The 23,281-nt window shown below is 46.4% G+C and overlaps 9 protein-coding genes across 9 annotated transcripts; 6 read left to right on the forward strand and 3 right to left on the reverse strand.

Moving 5' to 3' along the window:
• Positions 1-409: 409 nt before the first annotated feature.
• Positions 410-2,139, forward strand: EDB93DRAFT_101601 (uncharacterized protein). The gene is made up of 6 exons (XM_041444528.1): positions 410-1,023; positions 1,077-1,152; positions 1,244-1,341; positions 1,402-1,426; positions 1,477-1,693; positions 1,748-2,139. Exons 1-6 carry the CDS (start codon positions 655-657, stop codon positions 1,773-1,775), a joined length of 813 nt encoding a protein of 270 aa, XP_041310475.1. The 5' UTR covers positions 410-654; the 3' UTR covers positions 1,776-2,139.
• Positions 2,140-2,377: 238 nt separating this feature from the next.
• On the forward strand, positions 2,378-3,276 carry EDB93DRAFT_101791 (histone-fold-containing protein). The gene is made up of 4 exons (XM_041444529.1): positions 2,378-2,459; positions 2,519-2,591; positions 2,660-2,753; positions 2,807-3,276. Exons 1-4 carry the CDS (start codon positions 2,424-2,426, stop codon positions 3,168-3,170), a joined length of 567 nt encoding a protein of 188 aa, XP_041310476.1. The 5' UTR covers positions 2,378-2,423; the 3' UTR covers positions 3,171-3,276.
• EDB93DRAFT_101819 (Sld5-domain-containing protein) lies at positions 3,235-4,545 on the reverse strand. Its single transcript, XM_041444530.1, has 6 exons — positions 4,064-4,545; positions 3,864-3,998; positions 3,729-3,811; positions 3,568-3,671; positions 3,446-3,518; positions 3,235-3,395 (listed from the first exon to the last, which is right to left on the reverse strand). The coding sequence occupies exons 1-6, from the start codon at positions 4,331-4,333 to the stop codon at positions 3,299-3,301; spliced, it is 762 nt and encodes a 253-aa protein (XP_041310477.1). The 5' UTR covers positions 4,334-4,545; the 3' UTR covers positions 3,235-3,298.
• EDB93DRAFT_1130216 (cytochrome b5-like heme/steroid binding domain-containing protein) lies at positions 4,405-5,376 on the reverse strand. The gene is made up of 5 exons (XM_041448905.1): positions 5,053-5,376; positions 4,929-4,997; positions 4,815-4,875; positions 4,745-4,758; positions 4,405-4,692 (listed from the first exon to the last, which is right to left on the reverse strand). Exons 1-5 carry the CDS (start codon positions 5,342-5,344, stop codon positions 4,625-4,627), a joined length of 504 nt encoding a protein of 167 aa, XP_041310478.1. The 5' UTR covers positions 5,345-5,376; the 3' UTR covers positions 4,405-4,624.
• A 2,839-nt stretch (positions 5,377-8,215) lies between these two features.
• EDB93DRAFT_1326686 (major facilitator superfamily) lies at positions 8,216-10,123 on the forward strand (the record flags this gene model as incomplete). The annotated part of the gene is made up of 8 exons (XM_041455067.1): positions 8,216-8,338; positions 8,390-8,420; positions 8,470-8,577; positions 8,630-8,743; positions 8,797-9,000; positions 9,051-9,201; positions 9,265-9,690; positions 9,751-10,123. The coding sequence occupies 8 exons, from the start codon at positions 8,216-8,218 to the stop codon at positions 10,121-10,123; spliced, it is 1,530 nt and encodes a 509-aa protein (XP_041310479.1).
• A 2,561-nt stretch (positions 10,124-12,684) lies between these two features.
• On the forward strand, positions 12,685-14,703 carry EDB93DRAFT_1264978 (major facilitator superfamily domain-containing protein; the record flags this gene model as incomplete). Its single annotated transcript, XM_041454227.1, has 9 exons — positions 12,685-12,930; positions 12,982-13,012; positions 13,062-13,169; positions 13,222-13,335; positions 13,395-13,598; positions 13,649-13,799; positions 13,849-13,998; positions 14,055-14,270; positions 14,331-14,703. The coding sequence occupies 9 exons, from the start codon at positions 12,685-12,687 to the stop codon at positions 14,701-14,703; spliced, it is 1,593 nt and encodes a 530-aa protein (XP_041310480.1).
• Positions 14,704-15,020: 317 nt separating this feature from the next.
• Positions 15,021-16,927, forward strand: EDB93DRAFT_1202040 (DnaJ-domain-containing protein). The gene is made up of 7 exons (XM_041450953.1): positions 15,021-15,471; positions 15,527-15,915; positions 15,966-16,000; positions 16,048-16,155; positions 16,207-16,365; positions 16,413-16,557; positions 16,608-16,927. Exons 1-7 carry the CDS (start codon positions 15,093-15,095, stop codon positions 16,830-16,832), a joined length of 1,440 nt encoding a protein of 479 aa, XP_041310481.1. The 5' UTR covers positions 15,021-15,092; the 3' UTR covers positions 16,833-16,927.
• Positions 16,928-18,678, reverse strand: EDB93DRAFT_1130239 (tyrosine tRNA ligase). The gene is made up of 7 exons (XM_041448906.1): positions 18,447-18,678; positions 18,372-18,392; positions 18,235-18,315; positions 17,839-18,179; positions 17,376-17,781; positions 17,171-17,334; positions 16,928-17,122 (listed from the first exon to the last, which is right to left on the reverse strand). The coding sequence occupies exons 1-7, from the start codon at positions 18,568-18,570 to the stop codon at positions 16,991-16,993; spliced, it is 1,269 nt and encodes a 422-aa protein (XP_041310482.1). The 5' UTR covers positions 18,571-18,678; the 3' UTR covers positions 16,928-16,990.
• Positions 18,679-20,403: 1,725 nt separating this feature from the next.
• EDB93DRAFT_1070393 (uncharacterized protein) lies at positions 20,404-20,598 on the forward strand (the record flags this gene model as incomplete). The annotated part of the gene is made up of 1 exon (XM_041444956.1): positions 20,404-20,598. A coding segment is annotated over one exon (195 nt), but the record flags the coding sequence as incomplete, so codon positions are not given.
• Between the last annotated feature and the right edge of the window lie 2,683 nt (positions 20,599-23,281).

A 23,281-nucleotide genomic window follows, 5' to 3' on the forward strand; every position in this document is an offset into this window, starting at 1 on the left:
CACGCTTCAGTATCTCAGACACATCCAGGAAGCCAGTGGGCTTTGATTTACCAAGTATTCAGTGTCAGCAGGCGCTTGCTTGTGTAGATAGACAACGCGTCCGATGATTCGCCATGACATATCAATTGAAGACTGATGGTGATCACAAACTTTGTTCAGCTGTTGCCCTTTTAATTACGAACTGCTTTCCTCTAGACTCATGTCCCGGATACTTCTGAATCCGACGGTATTCCTGCTGTGCGATGGCACTAAAGCCTTATAATTCAAAAGGTGCGTGAAGGACTTTTTGACAAGGAGTCTTGCTTCCTAAATTTCGGCCAAGTATAACTTAACTCATAACATTATCTGGCACCTTCAAGCTGTGGCACCTCAAGAACTTTAAATTTGACGCCGAGAAATCCCTGACAACGATCGGTATACTACTGTGCCTTGCCATTTTAATAGACACTACAGCGGCCGTACCGAACAACCATTATTACATGTAATACGCGGATCGAACACTTATCGAAAGGAGGATGGTTTTGGTAACTGCAGGGATGAGGCGTGGGTTCTCGGTTCTATTCAATCCTCGGTATAAAGCTTTCCAACTGGAGTTCGGGGAACAGGCTTTGGCCAGGTCACTGGACCCCCTCACATCCGCGTCGTGGAAGCACCATGGATCCCGACCACAACCTCCCTCCCATTTCTACTGGACAGTCCTCCCAGTCTCAGCGACAGCCTTCTCAACCCCAAGTCCAAGAGACCTCGCCGTTCGTGGAACCCGAACATGTTGACAAAGGAGATAGTCCGCAGAGTCAGTCAGAGTCGGTGACCGAAAAGCCCCTCCTCGGCACTTCAGAGGAATATACACCAATCCGTGGTCGATATCCAGAATTTCCAGTTGAGCCTTCTCGACCTCCTCCGGTTGCAAGAAATAGCCAGAGGGACGAACGCATCACGCGTGGAACATCGCGTCGTTCACTTGTTCGTCCCAATTCATCAGGCATAGGCTGGATAGTGCCCGAAGTTGAGGATAAACCTCATGTTTGTCTTGCTAGCACTTTTGTGTCGGATTAACCCTGATCCTGACCTGATAGCGGCATACAATCGGATACCGACTCGCTCCAACTATTGCTAATGCGAAGATTGAAAGGGATCGATACGCCGCAAAAGGTTAGTCGAAAAAGTTAAATGATTCGCTTTCAGTTCGGTATTCTGGCTTGCAGGTCTCCTTGTTTGCTGATAATGTTCCTTTCTTTTGAAGCGCGAGCCACGGGCCTCGCATTGAACATCGCGATAGGCATGCAAGTACTGCTTGGTGCACTCACCACTGGTATATCGGCATCTTTATCGGGTAAACAGGTTAGTTCAAAAAACTCCATTGGGATTTATGTCAAATTGACCATGAGGTCATTGAACTAGATTTCGATCGGCATATCTATTCTTGGTGAGTATTACGGTCATCCAAATCAGATTCTGAAGTTTAACACACTTCAGGCGGCTTGACGACATTGGTCGCTTCCTATCTCGCTCGCACACGGGGATCAAACGAACCAGAACTATCCATAACTCGCGTTAAGGACCTAGATCATTTCTTGAGAGACTGTTCAGCTTTCGATATGGACAAGGGGCACGAGTATGGTACACCTGAGCTAGATGCTCAGTTAGACCATCTCAGAAAAAGATTCGAAGAACTTCTTGGAAACGCTGATGGGTAGGTTCTTGTTGTGTTTGCGTCACTCAGGCTACGGCTGACGACCTGCTCTAGGCAGCGAAAACTATCCCCGCCAGCCTGAATATAGTTGTTATGACGCACATTCTACGACATCCATCCGTTTTGTCACGACACCACTCTTTGAGTGATCATCACTTCAATTCAGCGGTTCTCTCACGATACATACTACGTTCTTCCAAATACGATATCATTGTAAGTTACCACTTGTTTGATCATGCACGAACTATTCTTGGACACGATTTCTTAAAAGTTCGAATAAGATACTGGACCACTGCCTTTGTGAGGTAAACGCCGCGTGAATATCTGGTTTGTCGCGGAGCGAACCACAAACGGTGTTGGAGCCACCACCTTTCCTAATTGATGCACGTGTTATCGTCTGCTTAACATCATGTGCGTGGGGAGTGACGCCTTATTTTTATCTCATCGTACCATGTGAACAATGGACGTACTTGAGTGCTTGAGTACTTGTGCTGGCTGTGCTTACCAAAATCGCAGCTTTAACTTTGTCACACAAGATTACCATCAGGTTAGACTGATGCTGACCAGTCCGTCTATTATGAGGCAAGCCGTTAATGGGTGACTTCATGGCGTGTTGAGCACACGTGATACTGCCCTCTGTGCACGTGATCTTCTTTCGGTCATAAGTTAACTTAGAGTTGGCGGTGAACAATGAACACATCTTGGACCATAGTTTATCAAAATATCCAAGATGAAGACCAAGAACAAACAGACAAAGTTCCCCGTTGTGAGCTTCTATGATTAAGCGCTCATCTAATCAGTCGTAGCTCATTTGTTTGAGGATAGGCACGAATCAAGAAGATCATGCAGAAAGATGAGGAAGTTGGGAAGGTTGCGCAAGCTACGCCAGTGGTTATTTGTACGTCTTCGCACACTCATTTATCCTTTAATTTCTTGAACGTTTTTTGAAATTCTTCTGCCCTATAGCAAAAGCATTGGAGTTATTCCTGGCTATGATTGTGGACGAGGCGACCAAAGTCACGGTCGAACGGGGAGCAAAGAAGGTTGAAGCTTATCATCTGTGCGTTCATCGCTACCTTGACCGCGATCTTATTGTGAATATATACAACACAGAAAGCATGCGATCGAAACAACAGAAATGTTAGATTTCCTAAAGGAAATCGTTGAATCTGTACCTGACCCTTCAGCGGGTGGCACCATCGACCTGCAAGCTGAGGCGGCAGAAAACGCGAAGCGAAAGAGGAGCAAGGCGAAGAAAAATGGGGCGGCATCTGGTGATGCCCCAAAGAGGCGGCGGAAAAAGAAAGAGGATGTTGACATGGAGGGTGTGCCAGAAGAGACTATGGGAGAAGTAAAGTCTGAAGAAGGAGAACCTCAAATGGAAGACGATGATGATGCACCTGAAGAGTCATCGTCTCGTCCCCGGCACCGACGAAGTGATGATGGCGAAGATGACATGCCATACGTACCGCGATAACAACGCGAATGGTGTTGGATGTAAAGTGTGCGCTGTAACAGCTTTGTGATATTTATCGTTTTCATCATATCCCATATCCCTTCGTCCATCATATCTGACCAGTTGTACTGTACAGCATAATCTAGGACCTACACAAGTTCTGCCTCCCCTCGAGCAATCAGTTGCTCCACTACCGAATACAGGGTTAACGATATATGCCCTTTCCGCATATCTAATGCGGTCCCACTGTAGGTCTGATTAGAGAAATTAACATCGGTCGATATTCGGTAACATACTCTGGCAGCCGCACTGGTGGACAGTCTTGTCGAGCATGTACAAAGACTGCACGACCCTTGTCTGGCTCAGTAACTAGATACGATCGTAAGTACCACTCTTGGTGAAATGCTGACGTCCGTACCCATGGAAGGTACAAAAGGAGGTTGATCATCAAGGGTCTGCTGGGTCTCTGGCAAACTCTGCAGAACTGAATGATAGAAATGTTGATCAGTCAAACGGGCAAACCTGGCGACATGGGGACATCGTTAACCAACATGCTACTTCCCGTGAAGACCAACATACCGACGCGCGTGCTCGACTTCGCTTTCTGAGAGCTGCTGCTGGACTTGAGGGCTGGTCATGATATACCGAGCAAATTTCTCGATCTGTAATACATGAGATAGTATCTGAAAATAAGAGTAGAATGGAGGAAATGACCTTGAATAGACGGGTGCGGAGATATGACCTCACTATAAATTTGACTCGTTCTACCTCGGTCTGAACGAGCACGATGCGAAAGTGCTCCTCCTCAGAGGACGAAGGATCTGTGCGAAGGAGCTGCACAGTCTCAGACTGTATCAATCATCAAGTCAGATTTGTCTTCTGGTCATTTCAAGGTCACGACATAGCTCACCAACCTGACTCCTGATGTGGTCAAGCAGTCCCGCTAATAGCTCTCCTTCGTTTGGGAGAATATCAGGCGAGTGCCGCTCATTCATCCAATGTCTTATAAGTTGTTGTAGTGGCGTTTCTTCCTCTTCCTCGAGCATGAAGGGAGGTGCATCTGGTATTTCTGCACCGTCGTCATCTCGTGAGGCTTGTCGAAGTCGCTCCTGAAAGGCATTACTGGTAGCAGCACGGCTAGGTCGGTCGAGGTTCGTGAAAAAATCGTCGTCGTCGATGTCCATGAATCCTAGGTGTTATGGGATCTTAGTTCTGGGTTCTGGAAGGGTCGCTAGCCGCATGCGTCGTTCGCAAAGTAACAGTCAACTATCCGATCGCGTTTCGGGTTGATGTCGCTATCAAAATCTATACATATGTAAACATAAACAAGCTCGACACTATGGTACATAGTTGTGCAATGTAGAGTCACGAAAGCGGGAAATGACATGGACTCGTCGACGCTGCAAGCTCATGATGCAGTTCAAACGGATTCAACGCAAGAGATGCCCATGACATGATGCAGCTGCGGAATTCAATCACACAGCATCATTCTCAACAAGCTTCCCACAAATGATATATTTATTCGAGAAGTGCTCAATCCACCCTGTGTATATTCAATGAGTTATTGCCGGTTCAAGCAACTAATTTGACCTCACCTTTCATGTTCTCACTAAGCAATTGATAATGCTATAAGCAATGCAAAGATGGAGGCATATAAATTCTTACATTTCATCTGGTTTGAGATCCTGGAGCTTGTCAAGAGGTTGGTCAACCGGCGTTAACATCTCTGACGGCGTATAAATTAGGTGTCGTGTAAGGAGTGTTCAGTGATTCACCCACCCATATCGAAGGACTGCTTGGCCATACCACGAGATGCATCACGACCCGCAAAATTACCATACATGCCATCTGTATAACGTGCATCAGTCCTGATTTAATGAATTGACGAAGCACGCGGAGGTACCTGGCCCGTAGAAGTTCCTCCCAGCCGTTACGTCGAACACGATGCTGTTTATGGCGAGTAAAATTCTACCTCCGTTCTTGCCGTTGAATGGTTCCAGTGTTTTTGGGGTGTATGTCTTGAACAACACTGTGGGAGGGTGTTCCTTAGGCATCCACGAGTAACCATGACTGAATTCGCTTGGGATGGTTTTAGGTGTGGATGTGGGAGGGAAAACAATCTTCTGCACAGAGTAGAGAATGTAAATGAGGAGAGCTGTATTGACGGGTGTACTAAAGTCAAGAGTGTACGCCATAACGATGTTGGTGGTGGTTTCAATGCAATAACTTACATAATGCAGGCAGCTTGCCGGACGAACCCGCTTCAAGTTGTCGCTGGGATGTGGTAAAATTGACATTGGTACTGACTATCATGTTCAAATTTCCAGTCTCTCAAACTAAATTCCAAAGACTTTTTGAATTCTCGTTAATGGTGTATTGTTCGATTCATTGATCTAATGTTAGTTTTCAGACGCAGCGTCAAGTATTGTCTCCCATGCTCTGTACTACCATGTCCATCCTCAGGCATGCCATGTTAAGCTTCATTCAGGATGGGTCATGTACCACTCATATCACGACAAGCTCTCCCAAACATCTTTCCAGTCTCTGTACTAATGTCAACCTCCACGCCTACCCATGCCTATGCCGCCTCAAGGCCCACTTGCATGCTGCGTCAGTGCCATAGCACACGCCTTGTCAATGCTGCGTAATCTGTCATATCAACACTATGGCTTTTGTGAGTACTTTGAGATACAGAGTGCACTTGTCATTTCCATCCTTTAGGAATCAATCAAGTACATATTCAACTTTTCTAGTATCCCAACGAAAGAGAATCAAGTCATCCAGATTGCTGCTGAGTGTTGGGGACCTTGTCCCTGCTATGATCGTTCAGGTACGCCACTCGACTGATTCTCCTTGCGATCTCATATTTATCAAGTAGAAAATGTTATATAATAGTCTATCTTCTGACCTCTGTGCAGCGTGACCACTCAGCCACTGCACACACTGCCTCAGATGTTTTATGTATCCCTCCCTTGACTCATGAGACGCCACTAAGAAGAACTATTTCGTCTCCACACAGGTCTACAACTCACATCACACTGGCGTACCTGAAGTACTAATTTTTCTGTAGCCTGACCGAATAAATGCCACGGTCCGGATCGTCCATCCGACTCTCCACATACGCCGTACAGATATTGGTCCTGGCTTTGAGATACAGTCACAGATTGGTGGAGCCCATGTTCCCAGCTGTCCATCGCGGGTACAAGCACACAATGGATCATGCAGTGTTGTAGTTCATCATGTCTGTGGTGCAGAATTGTAGAAGGGCGTAATTGCGCAGTTCCAGTGAGTGAACACTAAAATCAAGTAGATGTGAATAGCCCAGGCCTCGCAAAGAAAAGAAGAGAGACTAACTAAACAAATTTGGGGTTCATCGGACTGTAAATTGTTACATGTTGCGCGGCATATTGTCTGCCTGATCACCCGACCTATCTTGCGTTTCGAAGGAATCCTCGGGTCCAGAAACACCTCTAATGCATGGGATGTCTTCCTCTGTGTAATCGATAACTGTGCACTTCTTTTCTCAAACGTGTTTGGCGTTTCCGGTTTTGTCCATTTCGTTGCTTGTAATAACTGCGAGCTCACATATCAAGGCGTTGTGTGGACTGTACACCTTCGGATACTTGGTGTGTACCCGCAGTCGTGCACAAGAACCGGACTCTTGGGAAACACGTTACACGTTTTCTGGAACTGTGCAAAACTGTGCAGGCAACGAGGTAAGGAAGTCTGGCCCGAGCTGGTCCACCCAGTGCGTAACTTCAAGATTGCTAAGATGATTTCATTTAGATCCGCCATCGCGCAAGGACACTGTAACTATGTGCGCTGCGCCTTGCGTTGGTGGCATACAGCACAGCACGTTGCTTTCCTCGGTATGTCTGCAGTCCTCGGACTTTTGACGTGATATTCACCTATTGAGTCTGTCGACTGCGGGCTCATGGCCTTGGAAGAGACCTTCCTGATTGCGAATGCTTCGATGAGTCGCGTCACAGACAGACATTCAATTTCTCAGACCTATACCCTTTTCTATGTACAAACTTTAAAAACACCTTGTGCGCCGGGAAGAAGGCCGTCCTCATTGCTGCAGCATTCTTGGTTGAAACATTACATTTTGTGTTCTAGGACGTACTCCAACAATTTGTTAAAACACTTGTCACGGTGTACTAAGTGTCACACAGATGTAACGATTAGTAGAGTGCACGAATATTCAGCCAGTTAAATCCGAATCTTGCGGGAAGTAGTGATTTTGCCACTTCTGCCGCCATAACTTCGGGCACAAATATCCGATATTTTCTGCCCACTACGTAACCGTGATATCGTTCTCGCATTACTATTGTGAATGTCACTAATAGCATAGAGTAAGTGGTTTTACCTTGTGCAGATGGTCGTTTGCATCAAAAGGGATTGGACCTGACCAGAATGTTTGTGATTTGACAGATCAGAGCACTCTCGTTACCCTAGCCGTCTGTCTGGAGAGTTTGGATCGTCAAATTTTATCCATTGTATAATTCTTCCATCTGAGAGGTATCAGGTAACGCTCACATACATTATTACATTCGTCCGACTGTGCCGCAAGTGACTCAATTCCCGTTCCCTTTGTATTGATGTCGTACAGGGAGCGTGGAACGGGCATACAGATCACGAAACCAATGGTGAAAAATTGAGTTTCTTTGGGTCAGATTTACTCCAAGGGCTTTCACAAACCCACGCGTAAATTGGCCGGTAATGAATCTCTGCACATAATCGAGATCTTCGTAGGTGTTGAGATGATGCATTGCCAATATATGCCGTCGAGGGGCGTCATCAATTCACGTTAGTCACGAAGATAACTCTTATAAGTTTGCATCCATCTGTGGTGACAGGTAAAGTTTCCAACTTCCCTCTCATAGGGTGGTCGCTCCTGAACTGACAAACCGCAGCATTTTGTTTTATAGTTTTCGAGTCCGATGCTGCCACTCCCGTCTCTCTCCCCGGCTGAAACGTCGGTCGAACATGAACCCAAAAAACTTTCTCTTGCTCGCAGACTAATTTTACTGTTCATGTTCTGTCTCGCTCAGTTCTTAGATACCATGAACAACTCAGCTCTCTTCTCCGCAATCCCTGCACTCGAGGTATCCATGGGTATGACTGAAATTCAGTCCACTTGGATCATGAGTGCATTCCAGTTGACCTTTGCATCTTTCCTGCTTATCGTGCGTGCTCACCCCATTAATTCTGTCCTTGTACTTCAATGCATTGTTTAGAGCGGCCGCATCAGCGACGTATACAACCCAAGTTAGTACTATGCGGTAGCTGTCAGATAGTGGCATTAATGGGCTCACAGAAACTACGTTCATTGCGGGTGTATCGGGCCTTGGTGTCATCTCGCTGTGCGCTGGATTTGTTAATGAAACCATCCCGATCATTGTTCTCAGAGCGTTGATGGGAATAGGTAAACATTCCCACCGGTCTGACGGCTTAGGCTGATGAAGACCGCTTCTCAGCTTCTGCGATGACAATCCCCTCTGCGCTGACACTCCTGGTCAAAGTATTTCCCGATCCACTTGACCAAGCTCGCGCAATAGGGATATATGGAGGCTCCGCATCCCTCGCTAACGGTGAGAATTCTGCCTACATTATTCATGACTAGCTTCATGGCTCCCCTCTATAGTCCTCGGTCTCATGATTGGGGCAATGTTCGTCCAATGGGCATCTTACCACTGGGTATTCTGGTTTGTAGCCGTCGTGGCAATGCCAGCGGCTCTAGCCTGTATCGTCATCATACCACCAGAAATTTCTAACACCACAAACAACCTTAAACCTGCAGCAGCGAAATGGAAAAGCCTTGACATACTCGGCGTAAGCATCCTAACTGGTATAAATTTTCAGCAGACTCCGCTTCGCATCGCTCACGAGCTCTGATAGCTGCCCTAATTTTGTTCATCTTCGCTGTGACATCCGGCTCTACTGGTGGCTGGGCATCCGTAATGGTGCTGGTCCCGCTGATCACATCAATCTTGATGGTGATTGGCTTTTTCTACTGGGAAACACGCATACCTCTGGATATAGCTGCAATGTATGTTACCTGTTACCAGGGATGCTTGCACCAACCATCGGTCGTTGGCTGATCTTATACCAGACCACCACGGACATGGTTTTATCACAATTTCTCCATTCTTTTCGTCGTAGCGCTCTTGCCATTCCTTTGGTGGAGCACAGTCTTCCTAATTTTTACCACCCTGTGGCAAAACGTACAGGGGTGGTCGGCGATATCATCGGCTGTATACATGTGGAGTCTTCATTGTTACTCCATGTTACCAATCATTAAATTGTTTTTGCTTACTAGGCTTCCGATGGGTGTCATATCCTTCATGATGAGTTTCACCGGATCGCTTTCTCGAATCTTCAGTCCGAAATGGATTATTCTCACTGGCCTGTCATTTTGCATGGTCTCGACCGTATTGCTGGCGCTTGGTGGGGGAAGTCCTCGGGATTATTGGCAATATATATTCCCAGCTTTTACTATAGGAAGCGCAGGGGCCATGCTGACATATACACACACAAAGTAAGTTCAAATTCTCGTGGTTTTATGAACACGAACACGTTCTAATTGCTGTAATTACAGCATTGCTATCTTTCAAGCTGCACCTTCCTCCATGGCAGGCACGGTTGGTGCCATCTTTAACGGCGCTCTTCAATTTGGATCAGCTATTGGCCTCGCTGGTGTCAGCTCGATAGAGACGTCCGTGGAGGCCATCCATGGGGGCCCATACGAGTATCGCGGACGAGCCGCAGCATTTTGGTTCCTCTTTACAGTAATCTCCATTCAATTCATTTCAGTCTCAATATTCTACGACCGCAGTACGGACCACATACCTCAACCAGAACACGGCAACTCCGCAAATCCCGCTCAACCGAAAACGCACTTTGACACAAAGCTAAACGATGCGAAGGTGATTGTGATCGGAAAAGCTGAGCTGGTAGATCTGCTGGTGTAAGTTTTTGCTTTTGATGACTGTTCCTTTGGAAGACCGTTTCCGTTGGTGATATATTTCTTTTTACTACTATCTCGTCCACGACTATATGCCTTGCAGGGTATATGTTTTTTTTTAATTTCGTTGTTAGAGGTAGGGTAGACTTCATATTGTATTTTTTGCTATCCCCGCTACCGGTCTGGCTATGGGTATCCGAGTAGACTGTATTGCACATGTACGAGAGACATATATATTGATAGGTGCTCATTTCCCACTGGGGCCTGCAAAACACATTACTGGACGTGAATGAAGACAAATGCGAAGGACAGATACGCATGCCAACTACCACTCACTCGTCGCTCAGCAAGACATGGACTTTGAATGCATGAACCTTTGTTATAATATTGGTAGATACACACACACTACATATGTAGCGAGGGTTGGTATCATAACCTGCCGCTAGAGTTGCTGCATCGTTTGAGCAACAGTTAGGTGGGTATGATAACGAGAGACTGCAAGAGGGTACCAGACTGCAAGAGGGTACCAGAAAACGAGGGTGGGATGCATCAGCAAACGGAGGTAAAATTCCACCGATGATGTACCACTGAAGCGCTACAGTTGCACTGTTAAATGCATCAGTATGGCATGAACTTGTGCCAGTGATTATTTTTGGTGCTCGTAGAATAGAAGAGTATCAAAAACGGGGGCCCGCGTAAAGAAGTCGTCGGATAATGTGACCTGAAATGATGTCAAAACCATGCAGCGGCCAATTACTCATAGCAACGATTTACTGTTTTAACATGATGCATAAAAAGGAGGTGATCTATAGAATAAAAATCGTACAGAACAATTTCGATCGTCCGATTTGGCTACGGGCTGCTAACACTGTCGTCAGCACAACGCGTCTGCACCAGACAATGACATTTGGATCTAAAACACTCACGCGATATGTTGACGCGTTCATCGTGCACGAGGCCAATGAATCAGAGTCCGTCCCGGTCGCCGGTGGCATTTGCATCAGTGGCGACGAGTTGTGAACACATGATTAGGAGTTCTCCAGCTTCGCAAACTCATGGCGGCGGCCGCAAAGTTCCCTTCCCTCGATATGGTGCTAGACCGTAGATGTCAATAGTATGTATACTTTGGAAAAAACAACTTAGGCCCCGAGAAGAAGGCCATCCTCGTGATTGCAGCATTCTCGGCTGAAGGCATTACGAGGATTTTTATGTTCATGAGTGTTCATAGCACGTACTTACCTTTTACCTCAGAGTGGGGCCCTTTGGGGTCATGAATCCTATGTTGCACACAATAATGACTGCACAATGCCTGCCGCTGCACTCGCCGGACGCCCTATCTCATCTTTCATAACCAACACATTCAATCTGTGGCGAGAAAGTACCGGGAACCAACTCCAAAACTACCTTATTCACAAGTGCAAAACACGACTTGAAGCATCAATGTCGATGTAGCCGCTGATCCAGAAGCCATGCCAGGATGGTGAGTCGGTGCACGAGGAATGACTAGCAACACACGAAACGTGCCAGACTGAAGACTGCCACATGTGCTTAGTAAGACCTAACCGGACCTCTGACACCTCTCACGGGCCCCAGACATCTCCTATCCCCTGACCTAGCCTTGCATCTGCCGATTAACGGAAATGAAGTGTTAGATTGATTTCACGGAGTTGGAGTATGTGGACCGAAGGCCTGCAAATAATTTTGCCCCCAGCACTACCGATAATTAGGATATTGCTGTTATTTCATTTCAAACGGAACTGAGGTTCCGTATGTCCCATTGGTCTGCGCCTTTACCACAGTAGTCACGGTAAAGGGGATTTAAGTTTTAACTTCTTCTAAGTAGCTTCTGTCAAGGTGTAGGTCAAAGTGCAAGTTCCCAAACTCGTGTTCGCCCCTAAGGCCTGACTCGATGACTGAGTAGCAGAGTGATGTTCCCTCCGCCACAGGGCTCATCGCGGTGGCCGCGCGGTTTGACATGCAGGGTTTTCTGTACATACGAAGTGGCGATGTGATCAAGAATCCGGGCTTCACGTTGAATTTATTGTGTTGAGGCGAAGTTTTTGCGCTTGTTTCTGTGACATCGATAGTGCGAGGAGGAAACAAAAGGCTTGGGCCAAAGACAACGGTACAACGACTCATTCAAAAGTCATAATCATTGCAGTGAACAATGCGATAAATCTGTACATGAGTGTAGCTGAACCCACATAGCCATCACAAGCTACCATGAGTTCCCCGTGATGTTGCAAGGATTGACAGGAAACCCGCGTAAGGATGCGAATTCGAGTCGCACATCCTTCCTTGCGCATATAGAACAAAGGCCAAAAATAGTCTACATAAGCTTACACATTCATGTGCTCACATGCACGAGTACTACAGCACAATCGAGATCTTCGCTGGTGTTGAGATGCGTCATGTGTTTAATTCATATGGAGACGCAGGCCTCTTATAAGTATGATGTGAAGCCATTCATCCATTCTAACAGTTCTAACATCCCCTTCGTCAGCCGGTCGGTCACTCCTGAACTGACAAATTGCAGTATTGAGATATTGTTTATAATTTTCGGATCCGATGCTGCCACCTCCACCTCTCTCCCCAGCTGAAACGTCGGTCGATCATGAACCCAAAGCACTTTCTCGTGCTCGCAGAATAATTTTACTGTTCATGTTCTGTCTCGCTCAGTTCTTAGATTCCTTCAATAATTCAGCTCTCTTCTCCGCAATCCCTGCACTCGAGGTATCCATGGGTATGACTGAAAGTCAGTCCACTTGGATCATCAGTGCATTCCAATTGACCTTTGCATCTTTCCTGCTTATCGTGCGTGCTCACCCCATAAATTCTGTTCTTGTGCTTCAATGCATTGTTTAGAGCGGCCGCATCAGCGACGTATACAACCCAAGTTAGTACTATGCGGTAGCTGTCAGATAGTGTCATTAATGGGCTCACAGAAACTGCGTTCATTGCGGGTGTATCGGGCCTTGGTGTCATCTCGCTGTGCGCTGGATTTGTTAATAAAACCATTCCAATCATCACTCTGAGAGCGTTGATCGGAATAGGTAAACATTCCTGCCAGTCTGAAGGTTTTGGCTGACGAAGATCGCTTCTCAGCTGCTGCGATGACAATCCCCTCTGCGCTGACACTCCTGGTCAACGTATTTCCCGATCCACTTGAACAAGCTCGCGCAATAGGACTATTTGGAGGCTGCGGCTGCGTCGCTAACGGTGAGAATCCTGCCTACCTTATTATTCATGACTAGCTTCATGATTCCCCCACCACATAGTCCTCGGTCTCACAATTGGTGCAATGTTCGTCCAATGGACATCTTACCATTGGGTGTTCTGGTTTGTAGCCATCGTGGCTGTGCCAGCGGCTCTGGCCTGTGTTACTATCATACCACCAGAAATTTCCAACACCACAAACAGTCTTGAGCCTACAGCAGCGAAATGGAAAAGTCTTGACATAGTCGGCGTAAGTATCCTGACTGGTATGGATTTTCAGCAGACTCCGCTTCGCATCGCTGACCAACTCTGATAGCTGCCTTGATTTTGTTCATCTTCGCTGTAACATCCGGCTCCACTGATGGCTGGGCATCCGCAATAGTACTGGTCCCGCTTATCATATCAATCTTGGGGGTGATCGGGTTTTTCTACTGGGAAACAATCATACCTGTGGAAACAGCAGCAATGTATGGGATGCTTGCACCAACCACCGATCGTTGGCTGATCTTATACCAGACCACCCCGAACATGGTTTTACCACAATTTTTCCGTTCTTTTTGCCGTTGCCCTCTTGCCATTCTTTTGGTGGAGCACAGTCTTCACGATTTTTACCACCCTATGGCAGAACGTATTTGAATGGTCGGCAATTTCATCGGCTATACACATGTAGGTCTTCACTGTCACTCCATATTGCCCGTCATCAAGACTGTTTTACTTACCAGGTTCCCGATCGGTGTCACAGCCTTCGCTATGAGTTTCACTGGACCGCTTTCTCGCATCTTTAGTCCGAAATGGATTATTCTCGCTGGTCTGTCACTTTGCATGGTCTCGACCGCATTGCTGGCGCTTGGTGGGGGCCCTCAGGATTATTGGCCATATATATTCCCTGCTTTTTCTATAGGAAGCGCAGGGGCCATGCTGACATATACACACACAAAGTAAATTCAGATTCTCGTGGTTTTATGAACACGAACACGTTCTAATTGCTGTAATTACAGCATTGCTATCTTTCAAGCTGCACCTTCCTCCATGGCAGGCACGGTTGGTGCCATCTTTAATGGCGCTCTTCAATTTGGATCAGCTATTGGCCTCGCGGGTGTCAGCTCGATAGAGACGTCCGTGGAGGCCACCCACGGGGGCTCACACGAGTATCACGGACGAGCCGCAGCATTTTGGTTCCTCTTTACACTTGTCTCTATTGAATTCATTTCAGTATCGATATTCTATGACCGCAGTACGGACCACATACCTCAACCAGAACACGGCAACCCTAAAAATCCTTCACGACGGAGCACGCACTTTGACGAAAAGCTTGATGATGTGAAGGTGACCATGACCGAAAAAGCTGAGCTAGCAGATCTACAGGTGTAGGTTCTTTCTTTTGATGACTGTCCCTTTAGACGACCATTTCCGTTTATGACACATTTCTTCTTCACTGTTTTCCCTTTAACGACTATACGACCTGCAGGGTAGATGTGTTTTTTTATTTCATTATACGAGGCCGCAGGGTAGACATCATACTGTATTTTGTTGCATAGGTATCACCTATCTAAACATGAGCATATTAGCAGACTGTATTGCACATATGTGAGAGACATACGATTGATGTACATCACAGATAGGATTTGACGCCGAACATGGTTGGTTGGATGAAAACGGGTGACTGAAATTTCCTTTCAGGGCCAGTACTTGGTTACTACTTTCAGCCAGCAGACGCAACTGCGGCCTTCGACCCTTTCGCCAGTCTCTGAACGACGACAATGAGTTCTGCATATCCAATCCAGTCGTCACGACAGTATATCCCCCACATACGCTCTCAATGCGAGCATTGTAATGTTCAGGTTGAGTTTCCAGTGCCGTCCCCTACTCCGGCACAAGGTACATTGTTGCGCGTCCGTTGCTTTAAGTGCCAATCAACCTATACACATGCGTTCTATCCTACGCAGCTACCACTAGGCTACTCCACTACGTCGAGCTCAACGTCTCCACACAACCCGATAGGTTCTGGAAGTGCTCCACCTTCAAATGCCAAGAAAAGTCGTAAGATCGGCACGCAGGAGAAACCTTTGGAAACAGGGTACTATGACCTTCTAGGTGTTCCCATAGATGCAAGTACAGATGATATCAAGAAATCTTACCGTATGGCATTCCTCGATTGATAATTATAGGCTTCTCACTTACCTGCTTTATCAAGGACGGCTCGCAATAAAGCATCATCCTGACAAGAATCGCGATGACCCGCACGCAGAGGAAAGGTTCAAGGAGATTGCCATTGCGTATCAGACACTATCTGACCCAGAGCTCCGCAAGAAATATAACGAGTTCGGTCCCAAGGAGAGTCAGCCGGAAGGAGGTTTCGTCGACCCGGAGGAAATCTTTGGGGCGATGTTTGGTGGAGAGAGGTTTGCACCAATAATTGGCCAGATCAGTCTTGCAAAGGATATGAAAGCTGCACTACAAGAGGTAGAAGAAACCGAGGGCGAAGACAATAAGGATGTGAAACGTGATGCAAAGGGTAAGGAGATCCTGAGTGAAGAAGAGAAGGCTCGAAAAGAGGAGAAAGAGAAGAAAGTGGCTGCAGAGGTACTTCCTTTCTTTTTCTTTCCACAAAAATCTCACAATAGTGTTCTTAGAAAGCAGCAGCTCGTGCAGAACGAGTCCAGAAACTGTAAGATTTCATGATCTGTGACTCTATGCGATTGACGGCTTTTGCAGCGTGGAGAACCTTAAGCGGAAGCTTAGCATATTTACTGAGTCCGCGACAGGTCCATATGACCCTGAGGTCACAAATAGCTGGCGCACTATTTGCCAGCTTGAAGCAGAGTGCGTACATAGTGGACATACAAGTTGCACTCGCTGAAATTAGCTTTCCAGGGATCTCAAGAAAGAGTCTTATGGTGTCGAGCTTTTGCAAGCCATAGGCTTCGTGTATGTCTCGAAAGCAAAGCATTATCTTGCTACGAATCAGACGTTGTTTGGAGTCGGTGGTTGGTTCCATAACGTCCAAGGGAAATACCACGTATTCAGTGAAACGTGAGTACCAAGAAATGTTAACACTGTCTTGAACTGACATGAGGTAGTGTGTCAACACTGCGATCGGCGATCGAATTGAAAAGCGTCTTTGATCAAATCGCAGCAGCGGAGAAAGCTGGAAACCTTACTCCAGAGGAAAGGAAGAAATTAGAAGAGCAGGCTGCTGAGAAAGGCATTCAGGCCCTTTTCAAGGTTCTTAATTTTCTATTTGAAGCCATTGACACGTTTGACAACACTGTTAGGGCACGAAACTTGAAATCGAGTCTGTCTTGCGCGAAACTTGTGATCGCGTGCTCGAGGACCCGACAATATCCCGCCCTAAAGCCCAGATGCGGGCTGTTGCAATGCAGATTCTTGGAGAATCATACGTGGCCATCAAAAAGGACGCAGATGGACATCCAGACGAAAGCGAGTACGTGAGGATAGACACAAAGAGCAGTCGAGAAAAAGACCGCCAACGTTCTTGATCTGCCTCTATGTTCGTTTCGCTATACCAAACAATGCATCTTACCCGTAGCTTACTTGTCCGCACTCATCTAATCACTCCTCTCACTTCGAGCATGTCCATGTCAATCATATATTCCATATGCCGTACTTCTCACATTCCTGTCTAATTAAGATCATCCTAGAGCTCGCCAGCAGCACCCGGTTGAGTATTTTCGCTGATAGGTGGCGGCGGTTCACTAGATTCGGTGGAGGCTTTGGTTACCTGAACATTCTTGCCTTTCCCTGGCGGAGGCGGATGGTACACCTTTTCCTAACATAAACGCTCAGTATGAGTAATAAATCGAGAGAAACGACCAACCTTTTTCTTCTTAAGTTCCGTTTTCGCATTTGGATCTGGGTACGCCAATTTCTCTATTTGTTGCCACTCTGGAGACTCAGAAAAGGCCTTCCGAATCGGTGCCAACAAGCTATCAATCGCCTTGTTTACAGCTGCCTTGAGATCACCAGGGTGAACCTTTTTCGCTAAAAATCATCCTCCAGCTCCTGGTAATCCTTGTAATGACTTGGAGGACCACCGAATTTCCCCTCTCGTTTGATGGTAAACACCGCGCCATCCGGTGCGTCATCGTCTATAAATGGATTTTGGTTGCCAATGGCACCCTGGCCTTCTTCACTGTCTACACCTGTCTCTCCTTTCTGACGCTCGATGCGAAGTTGACTTATCGGTATGAGCACATTTTTGATGAACGCGAGAAGTCCATTCTCTGTAATATTTCCCTCCTCGCAGAAAGCTTTCTTGATCTTGCGCTTGACAGCTTCGGGAGGGTCAAGGAAGTCTATCTTCGAATCCGGATCCGAAGATGACATCTTACCCCCCATGAGACCTGGAACCATGCGGTTCATGAGGTGGGCACGTTTGGCATAGCCCAATCGAGGAAGATAGAGTTCTGCGAATGTGAAAATTTTACGCTGCGGCCAGGAGATGTCGATCAGTGGTACCATTATCTGATTGGCAGATGCACACACCTGATCGACCCCACCAAATTGGAAGTCAACATCGAGGTACTGCTCATCAAGAGCCTGCAATCCAGGGTAAAGCAGACCACTAAGAAGTGGGCTCTCGACTTGTTTTACGACCTCTGCACCAGCCTTCTTCGCATCATGCTCTGTCACGGTTGCGCATAATCTGTAGTTGTCGAGGTTGTACTCGCGAGTAAGCTGGTAATCTGAGCCTTGAACGAATATTAATTTCGATGTGGGTATCCCTAATGAGGTGAAGACGGTGCGAAGGATAAATTCGTAGTATTTTGTCCGGTGTGCGACAAGTTCTAAAGGAGCCTTTAGGTTGTCGAGGAAGGCATGTACATCTATTGATCTTGTTCAGTAACTATTTCTTGTATATAGGGATGTTTTTTGGCGTACCAGCAAGTAAGATCTTGACCTCCACACCAGCTCTCAAGAAATCAGCGATTTTGGTTAATGCGACGAAGTAACCGATGTGTGCTAGAAGACATCTTAGTTGTCGACTTTATTTAGCCTGGCAAACATCTCATACGTACGCCTTCCAGTCGGTGCGGTACCTAGTCAATGCATGAGGTCAGCTCAAATACTTGATCAGATGTGAGCGAGCATACCCCAGTAAGCCTTCGGTGATCTACCTTCCGCGAGAATAGCCTTGATTGAGTCACCGCCCAGAACCTCTTGCAGTCTCCGCGTTATCAAGTCATACTTCGCCTCCACGTCCAACGTCGACGCCATACCTGTGACCTGAGGGTATGAATTGAGTGTTAGTTTAAGTCAATATATGACTCGCTTTACAAGAGGACCCCTGATAATGCCTTTGGAACCCAGGTTGGCGGAGGCCCCAACTTGTCCGGATGGATTCTGGCCAATTTTGTCCGGATCCCGTCCTGGGTTGGCCCATGAGCGCAAATTTTGTCCGGATTCGAACCTGGGTGCTCAAAAATTCTCAAAAACACGTTTTTTTTTTCAAGAGTAGCTAGGGTGATATACGAGCATACAATTATCGCTATTCAGCATCCTCATCCACTCCGGTCTGGCCCACTCGCTTGCGGAAAAGTTTTGCTGCTTCGATCAGTCGAGGCAAAGTGTGACGTAGGGTTTCGAACACGGAGACATCAGCGGGCGCCAGTTCAAGTCCTGAGGGTGTCGTCTGAGGTGCAGGAGTGAGAATACAGAGGAAGGCAGTAGAGGGAAGGAAGGTGGGAGGTTGTATGAGATCAATAATATTGTTCATGTTAGGAGCGAGCTAGAGCCTGCCGGAGTGAGTTGAACAAAGAGAACCTTCGTTTAATTTTGTTTTTTTGCTTGACCCGCACGTCAGATGAATATGTCAGCCTTCATCAGAAATCAGGCTCTGGTTCACAAATTTTTGAACAGACAGTAGTAAAAAGCGTGGTTCGAACTTGTGCAGTCAAGCATTGATCAATATCATACACATATTGTAACCACTACACCATTGTCGAGAACACCATGTCCGGATGACGACCTGGCTCCCACATATCTTCATTGATGTCCGGATGGGGCACCCAGGTTGACCCTAAAATCAGCCATGGATGTCCGGATCGTAACCTGGGACAAATGATCATTTGGGTCAATTTCTGTCCGGATCGCTGACTGGGTTCTATAGGCATTATCAGGGGTCCTTTTACAAGTCACTCATCCGAGTCACCCGGGCTCAGGTATTTTGCCGCACCTGTCGGAAATTTGCGAAAGCGGTTGCAATGACCCCTCATTTAGATGTCATTGAAATGTCGCCTGAAATGATAAGGTAATACTTGTCGCGTCCTGAAATGATAATGTAATACTGATTGCTGAGTTTCAACCAATTGTAAGCCATAATGTAATGCATATACTCTTCCCCTCATCATTCCATCAATGCCCAACAGCAAACTCTTTGCACTTCCTCAATCCTTCAAGCCTCTGTATTACAAACCTGTATTTACCTTGTAATTCTATCCCAAAATGGCCGCAGATCGCACAAGGTTCTGTGATATATGCAACCAAGATATCAAGCCACAAGGCTGGACGACTCACCGGAAAGCTTGCGAGACGAATGCAGAAAAGTGACGTCGCGATCAGGTCATTGTAGATGCAATTTGGAAAGACAAAGGTATGTTGACTTTGAGTTGGATCTTAAAGCCAAAGATCAGCGTTCAGTAGTGAACTCTGTGCTTGATTTAGATGAACAATGGATGGCCTGACCCAATCGTGCTAACACACCTGGACCAAGTATGTGTTATACTATCTTGATGTCTGTATTTCTCACTATTTTGTCTCCCAGTTGAGACGAGAGATCACCAGCATGACTTTGCACATGGTCTCAATGTAGACTTCAGCCTAATCAGTGAGTTGTGATCTTGCTATAGTTGTTATTATAGATAACACTGTAAATTTTCAGACTCTCTTGAACCTGAACTCATGGACGCTGCAGCACTCCCTACCTATTTGTGTGACGACATAAAGGTCGAACACCACCCAAATAGTGGTATTGAGACAAAAGTCCACCCATTCAATAGTTTCCATTGTTGTCCAGCGGCCTCTTCAGTTCATACCCCTCCTGATGACTAGCCTTGGTGTCTGTTCCAATCCCGGCTTGAATTCGACATTGCTGAGCTCGCTCTCAAGGCTGGATTGAACAATGAACAAACAGACCGCCTCATCAAAATTTGCCTTCACAGTTCTGTTGGCAAGGATAAATTCACATTTAGGAACCATAAAGATATTCATAGCAAGTGGGAAGTGGCGTCTCATCAGATCACGAAGGTGGTGTCATTTACCACTGTGAAATCAGAATCTGACCTTGTTCAAAGCGCAGTTCACAAAAGAAGTGATCTCAGTGCCTCATGACAGCCACATATTACAGTGACATATTTCCATATTATACGGGTCACCCGATGTAATGATAGTCGCGGTGCTGGGCTCAAAACCCATGTTTTTGATACTCATGTTAAACAGTATTCATCCGACGCATCCCTGACATTCTGATCCCAATCCTGATGCCCGATCCTGACCTGAAAGTTTCAGACCCGATGTTTTCGCATCGGACTCGTCCTCCCTATGTCCTGTCCAGTCGTATCTACCCCCACTGGTGCGTATTTACTCGTTTTGCATCACTGAACATTACAGACAGCGTTATTACATGTTATCTACAAAAAGGTGCAGTACACATGCTCTTTTACATACATTCGGACCCGATTTTGTGCTACTGTTTTCGCCTAATGCACTCCAAAATCCTACATAGACACTATTTAATATCTAGTACTTCCTACCTATTGCATTACTTACTTTTCCCTACTCAGTAGTAGGATGGAAGTCATTGGATATTAGTAGTACTTTATTGTATTGTGAAATATCTATCCACTCTTTTTCTCTGAAACATTCCGACACATCCGACATTCATTTGACCGACAGTCCGACACACTTCTGACACATTCCTTCTCCATCCGACGCATTCCTGACAGTCCGACGCATAGTCCGATGCCCGACCCGACTCCAATATTTTCAGACCCGACAGTTTCCCTTCGGACAAGTAGTTCTTAGCTTCGGATTATCTTCCTATTATTGATAACTAACTATAAAAACTAATACCAAACAGCTACCCCTATAGGATCGAACGCACTTGCTCTGCAAGTATAGCAGACTAGGTCATGCTAAGATCTACCTAAATATTTGTTGTCTAGGTAGTACGATTTCTGCTGAGCCCAGCAGGAATCAGCTTTCTACACCGACCTACATAATATCCAGTGTTACAAGAACATCTAGATGCTTGGGCCCCTACCATTTTTCTCCTAATCCTCCTCATATCAGCCCTCGCGTCATACCCTTACCCCGACCTTACCCTTGTCATCCTTGTCATCCTCGCATTCCCGTTCGCCCTCTACCTGTTGCTTCAGCAAAGCCAGTACATCTGGCCGGACCCTTTCGCTGACGAAGCATACCCATGCTCTGTTTCACCACCTGACTGATCCTGTGGACAGTCCCCTTGCCCTTACCGTCCGGACGGTAACCTATGATATGATGCACGACGCATCCCCTTTGCCCTATTCCCTTTCTTGATCTCTGACTCAGTGCGCAGTTGCACATGCGACTTATACTTAGCTCCGCAGCTGCACGATCGTGCCCCTGCGCGTTTCACTTCTTATTTTCGATCTTTGACTCACTTTCTTATCCAGCACGTTCTACCTCGCCCGTGTCTCAACGCGAACATGCCTTCCTTTTATGGTTATACCCTTTACCAATTGCCTCTCTTGGTAGTACGAGTTATCACCCACTAATACGTCTCCTGTCCTCTATATAAACTCGCTACCATGTACTGTATTCCCTAACTTGAATCTACTTGGTTCTTGACCTCCTACTCTCACCAGAGTGATCCTTTCTGCCTAGCCAGCAGTCTATATTCTATCTTCTTATCTCCTCTTCGCGGATAAGCCTATAGTCTCAATCTTTACTCATCGACTTCGTCGACGAGCAAAGCCCCTGTTAACTAGTCGGACTTCCGTCCTTCTAATTAATGACAATCTTACGATTAACCTTCGGGTGTCGTAAGCCTTGGCAGATACAGCTCATCGTCTAGCATCCGCTTGACGTAAGCTACCCGATTCAGACATAGGCATCAAATCTTACTTGCCGAAGCCTCGCCAAGTAAGACCCCTAACCTTGGGCTAGCCCAAGGACGTCCACGACCGTTGACGACACACGCTCTGTTTGAGCGTCGCCAACAGATACCATCCAAGTCGTAACATAGACAGGTGGGCTGATGTAAGGGTTTATTGTATAGATGGGTGGGCTGACATACTGGAATTATTTTGTAGATGGATGAGCCAAGGGAGTGGTGGAATATTCATTATATAGATGGGTGGGCCGATGGAGGGGGATATTATATAGATGGGTTGGCCAATGGAGGGGGATGTTATATAGATGGGTGGGCCGAGGTAGTGAGATATCTGTCTGACATTCATGGATTACCGAGTCCTAGATGCCCAAAAACTGAATCCCATTGTGCAACATCCATTCTAGTGTAGAAAGCTGATTCCCGCTGGGCTCAGCAGAAATCGTACTACCTAGACAACAAATATTTAGGTAGATCTTAGCACGACCTAGTCTGCTATACTTGCAGAGCAAGTGCGTTCGATCCTATAGGGGAAGCTGTTTGGTATTAGTTTTTATAGTTAGTTATCAATAATAGGAAGATAATCCGAAGCTAAGAACTACTTGTCTGAAGGGAAACTGTCGGGTCTGAAAATATTGGAGTCGGGTCGGGCATCGGACTATGCGTTGGACTGTCGGGAATGCGTTGGACAATAAAGGAATGTGTCGGAAGTGTGTCGGATTGTCGGTCAAATGAATGTTGGATGTGTCGGAATGTTTTGGAGGAAAAGAGCGGATAGATATTTTGCAATACAATCAAGTACTACTAATATCCAATGACTTCCATCCTACTACTGAG

This window comes from Suillus bovinus (assembly GCF_016758785.1).
Source record: "Suillus bovinus strain UH-Sbo-P2 chromosome Unknown EDB93scaffold_11, whole genome shotgun sequence".
In the NCBI taxonomy this organism is placed as follows: domain Eukaryota; kingdom Fungi; phylum Basidiomycota; class Agaricomycetes; order Boletales; family Suillaceae; genus Suillus; species Suillus bovinus.

Excerpts from the sequence above, each read along its gene's own strand:
- EDB93DRAFT_101819 (XM_041444530.1), bottom strand. The coding sequence starts at position 4,333 with ATGGACATCGACGACGACGATTTTTTCACGAACCTCGACCGACCTAGC. Across the intron at positions 3,672-3,728 it reads GAAGTCGAGCACGCGCGTCG|GTTTGCCCGTTTGACTGATC; the intron begins GTATGTTGGTCT and ends CCATGTCGCCAG. Across the intron at positions 3,519-3,567 it reads TCCTTTTGTACCTTCCATGG|TTACTGAGCCAGACAAGGGT; the intron begins GTACGGACGTCA and ends GATCGTATCTAG.
- EDB93DRAFT_1130216 (XM_041448905.1), bottom strand. The coding sequence starts at position 5,344 with ATGGCGTACACTCTTGACTTTAGTACACCCGTCAATACAGCTCTCCTC. Across the intron at positions 4,998-5,052 it reads GAGGAACTTCTACGGGCCAG|ATGGCATGTATGGTAATTTT; the intron begins GTACCTCCGCGT and ends CACGTTATACAG. Across the intron at positions 4,876-4,928 it reads CAAGCAGTCCTTCGATATGG|AGATGTTAACGCCGGTTGAC; the intron begins GTGGGTGAATCA and ends ATACGCCGTCAG.
- EDB93DRAFT_101601 (XM_041444528.1), top strand. The coding sequence starts at position 655 with ATGGATCCCGACCACAACCTCCCTCCCATTTCTACTGGACAGTCCTCC. Across the intron at positions 1,153-1,243 it reads GGATCGATACGCCGCAAAAG|CGCGAGCCACGGGCCTCGCA; the intron begins GTTAGTCGAAAA and ends TTTCTTTTGAAG. Across the intron at positions 1,342-1,401 it reads CATCTTTATCGGGTAAACAG|ATTTCGATCGGCATATCTAT; the intron begins GTTAGTTCAAAA and ends TCATTGAACTAG.
- EDB93DRAFT_1202040 (XM_041450953.1), top strand. The coding sequence starts at position 15,093 with ATGAGTTCTGCATATCCAATCCAGTCGTCACGACAGTATATCCCCCAC. Across the intron at positions 15,916-15,965 it reads AGAAGAAAGTGGCTGCAGAG|AAAGCAGCAGCTCGTGCAGA; the intron begins GTACTTCCTTTC and ends TAGTGTTCTTAG. Across the intron at positions 16,558-16,607 it reads GCATTCAGGCCCTTTTCAAG|GGCACGAAACTTGAAATCGA; the intron begins GTTCTTAATTTT and ends CAACACTGTTAG.
- EDB93DRAFT_1130239 (XM_041448906.1), bottom strand. The coding sequence starts at position 18,570 with ATGGCGTCGACGTTGGACGTGGAGGCGAAGTATGACTTGATAACGCGG. Across the intron at positions 17,335-17,375 it reads GAAATTCGGTGGTCCTCCAA|CGAAAAAGGTTCACCCTGGT; the intron begins GTCATTACAAGG and ends GATGATTTTTAG. Across the intron at positions 17,123-17,170 it reads CGGAACTTAAGAAGAAAAAG|GAAAAGGTGTACCATCCGCC; the intron begins GTTGGTCGTTTC and ends CGTTTATGTTAG.
- EDB93DRAFT_101791 (XM_041444529.1), top strand. The coding sequence starts at position 2,424 with ATGAAGACCAAGAACAAACAGACAAAGTTCCCCGTT. Across the intron at positions 2,460-2,518 it reads AACAGACAAAGTTCCCCGTT|GCACGAATCAAGAAGATCAT; the intron begins GTGAGCTTCTAT and ends GTTTGAGGATAG. Across the intron at positions 2,754-2,806 it reads AAGGTTGAAGCTTATCATCT|AAAGCATGCGATCGAAACAA; the intron begins GTGCGTTCATCG and ends TATACAACACAG.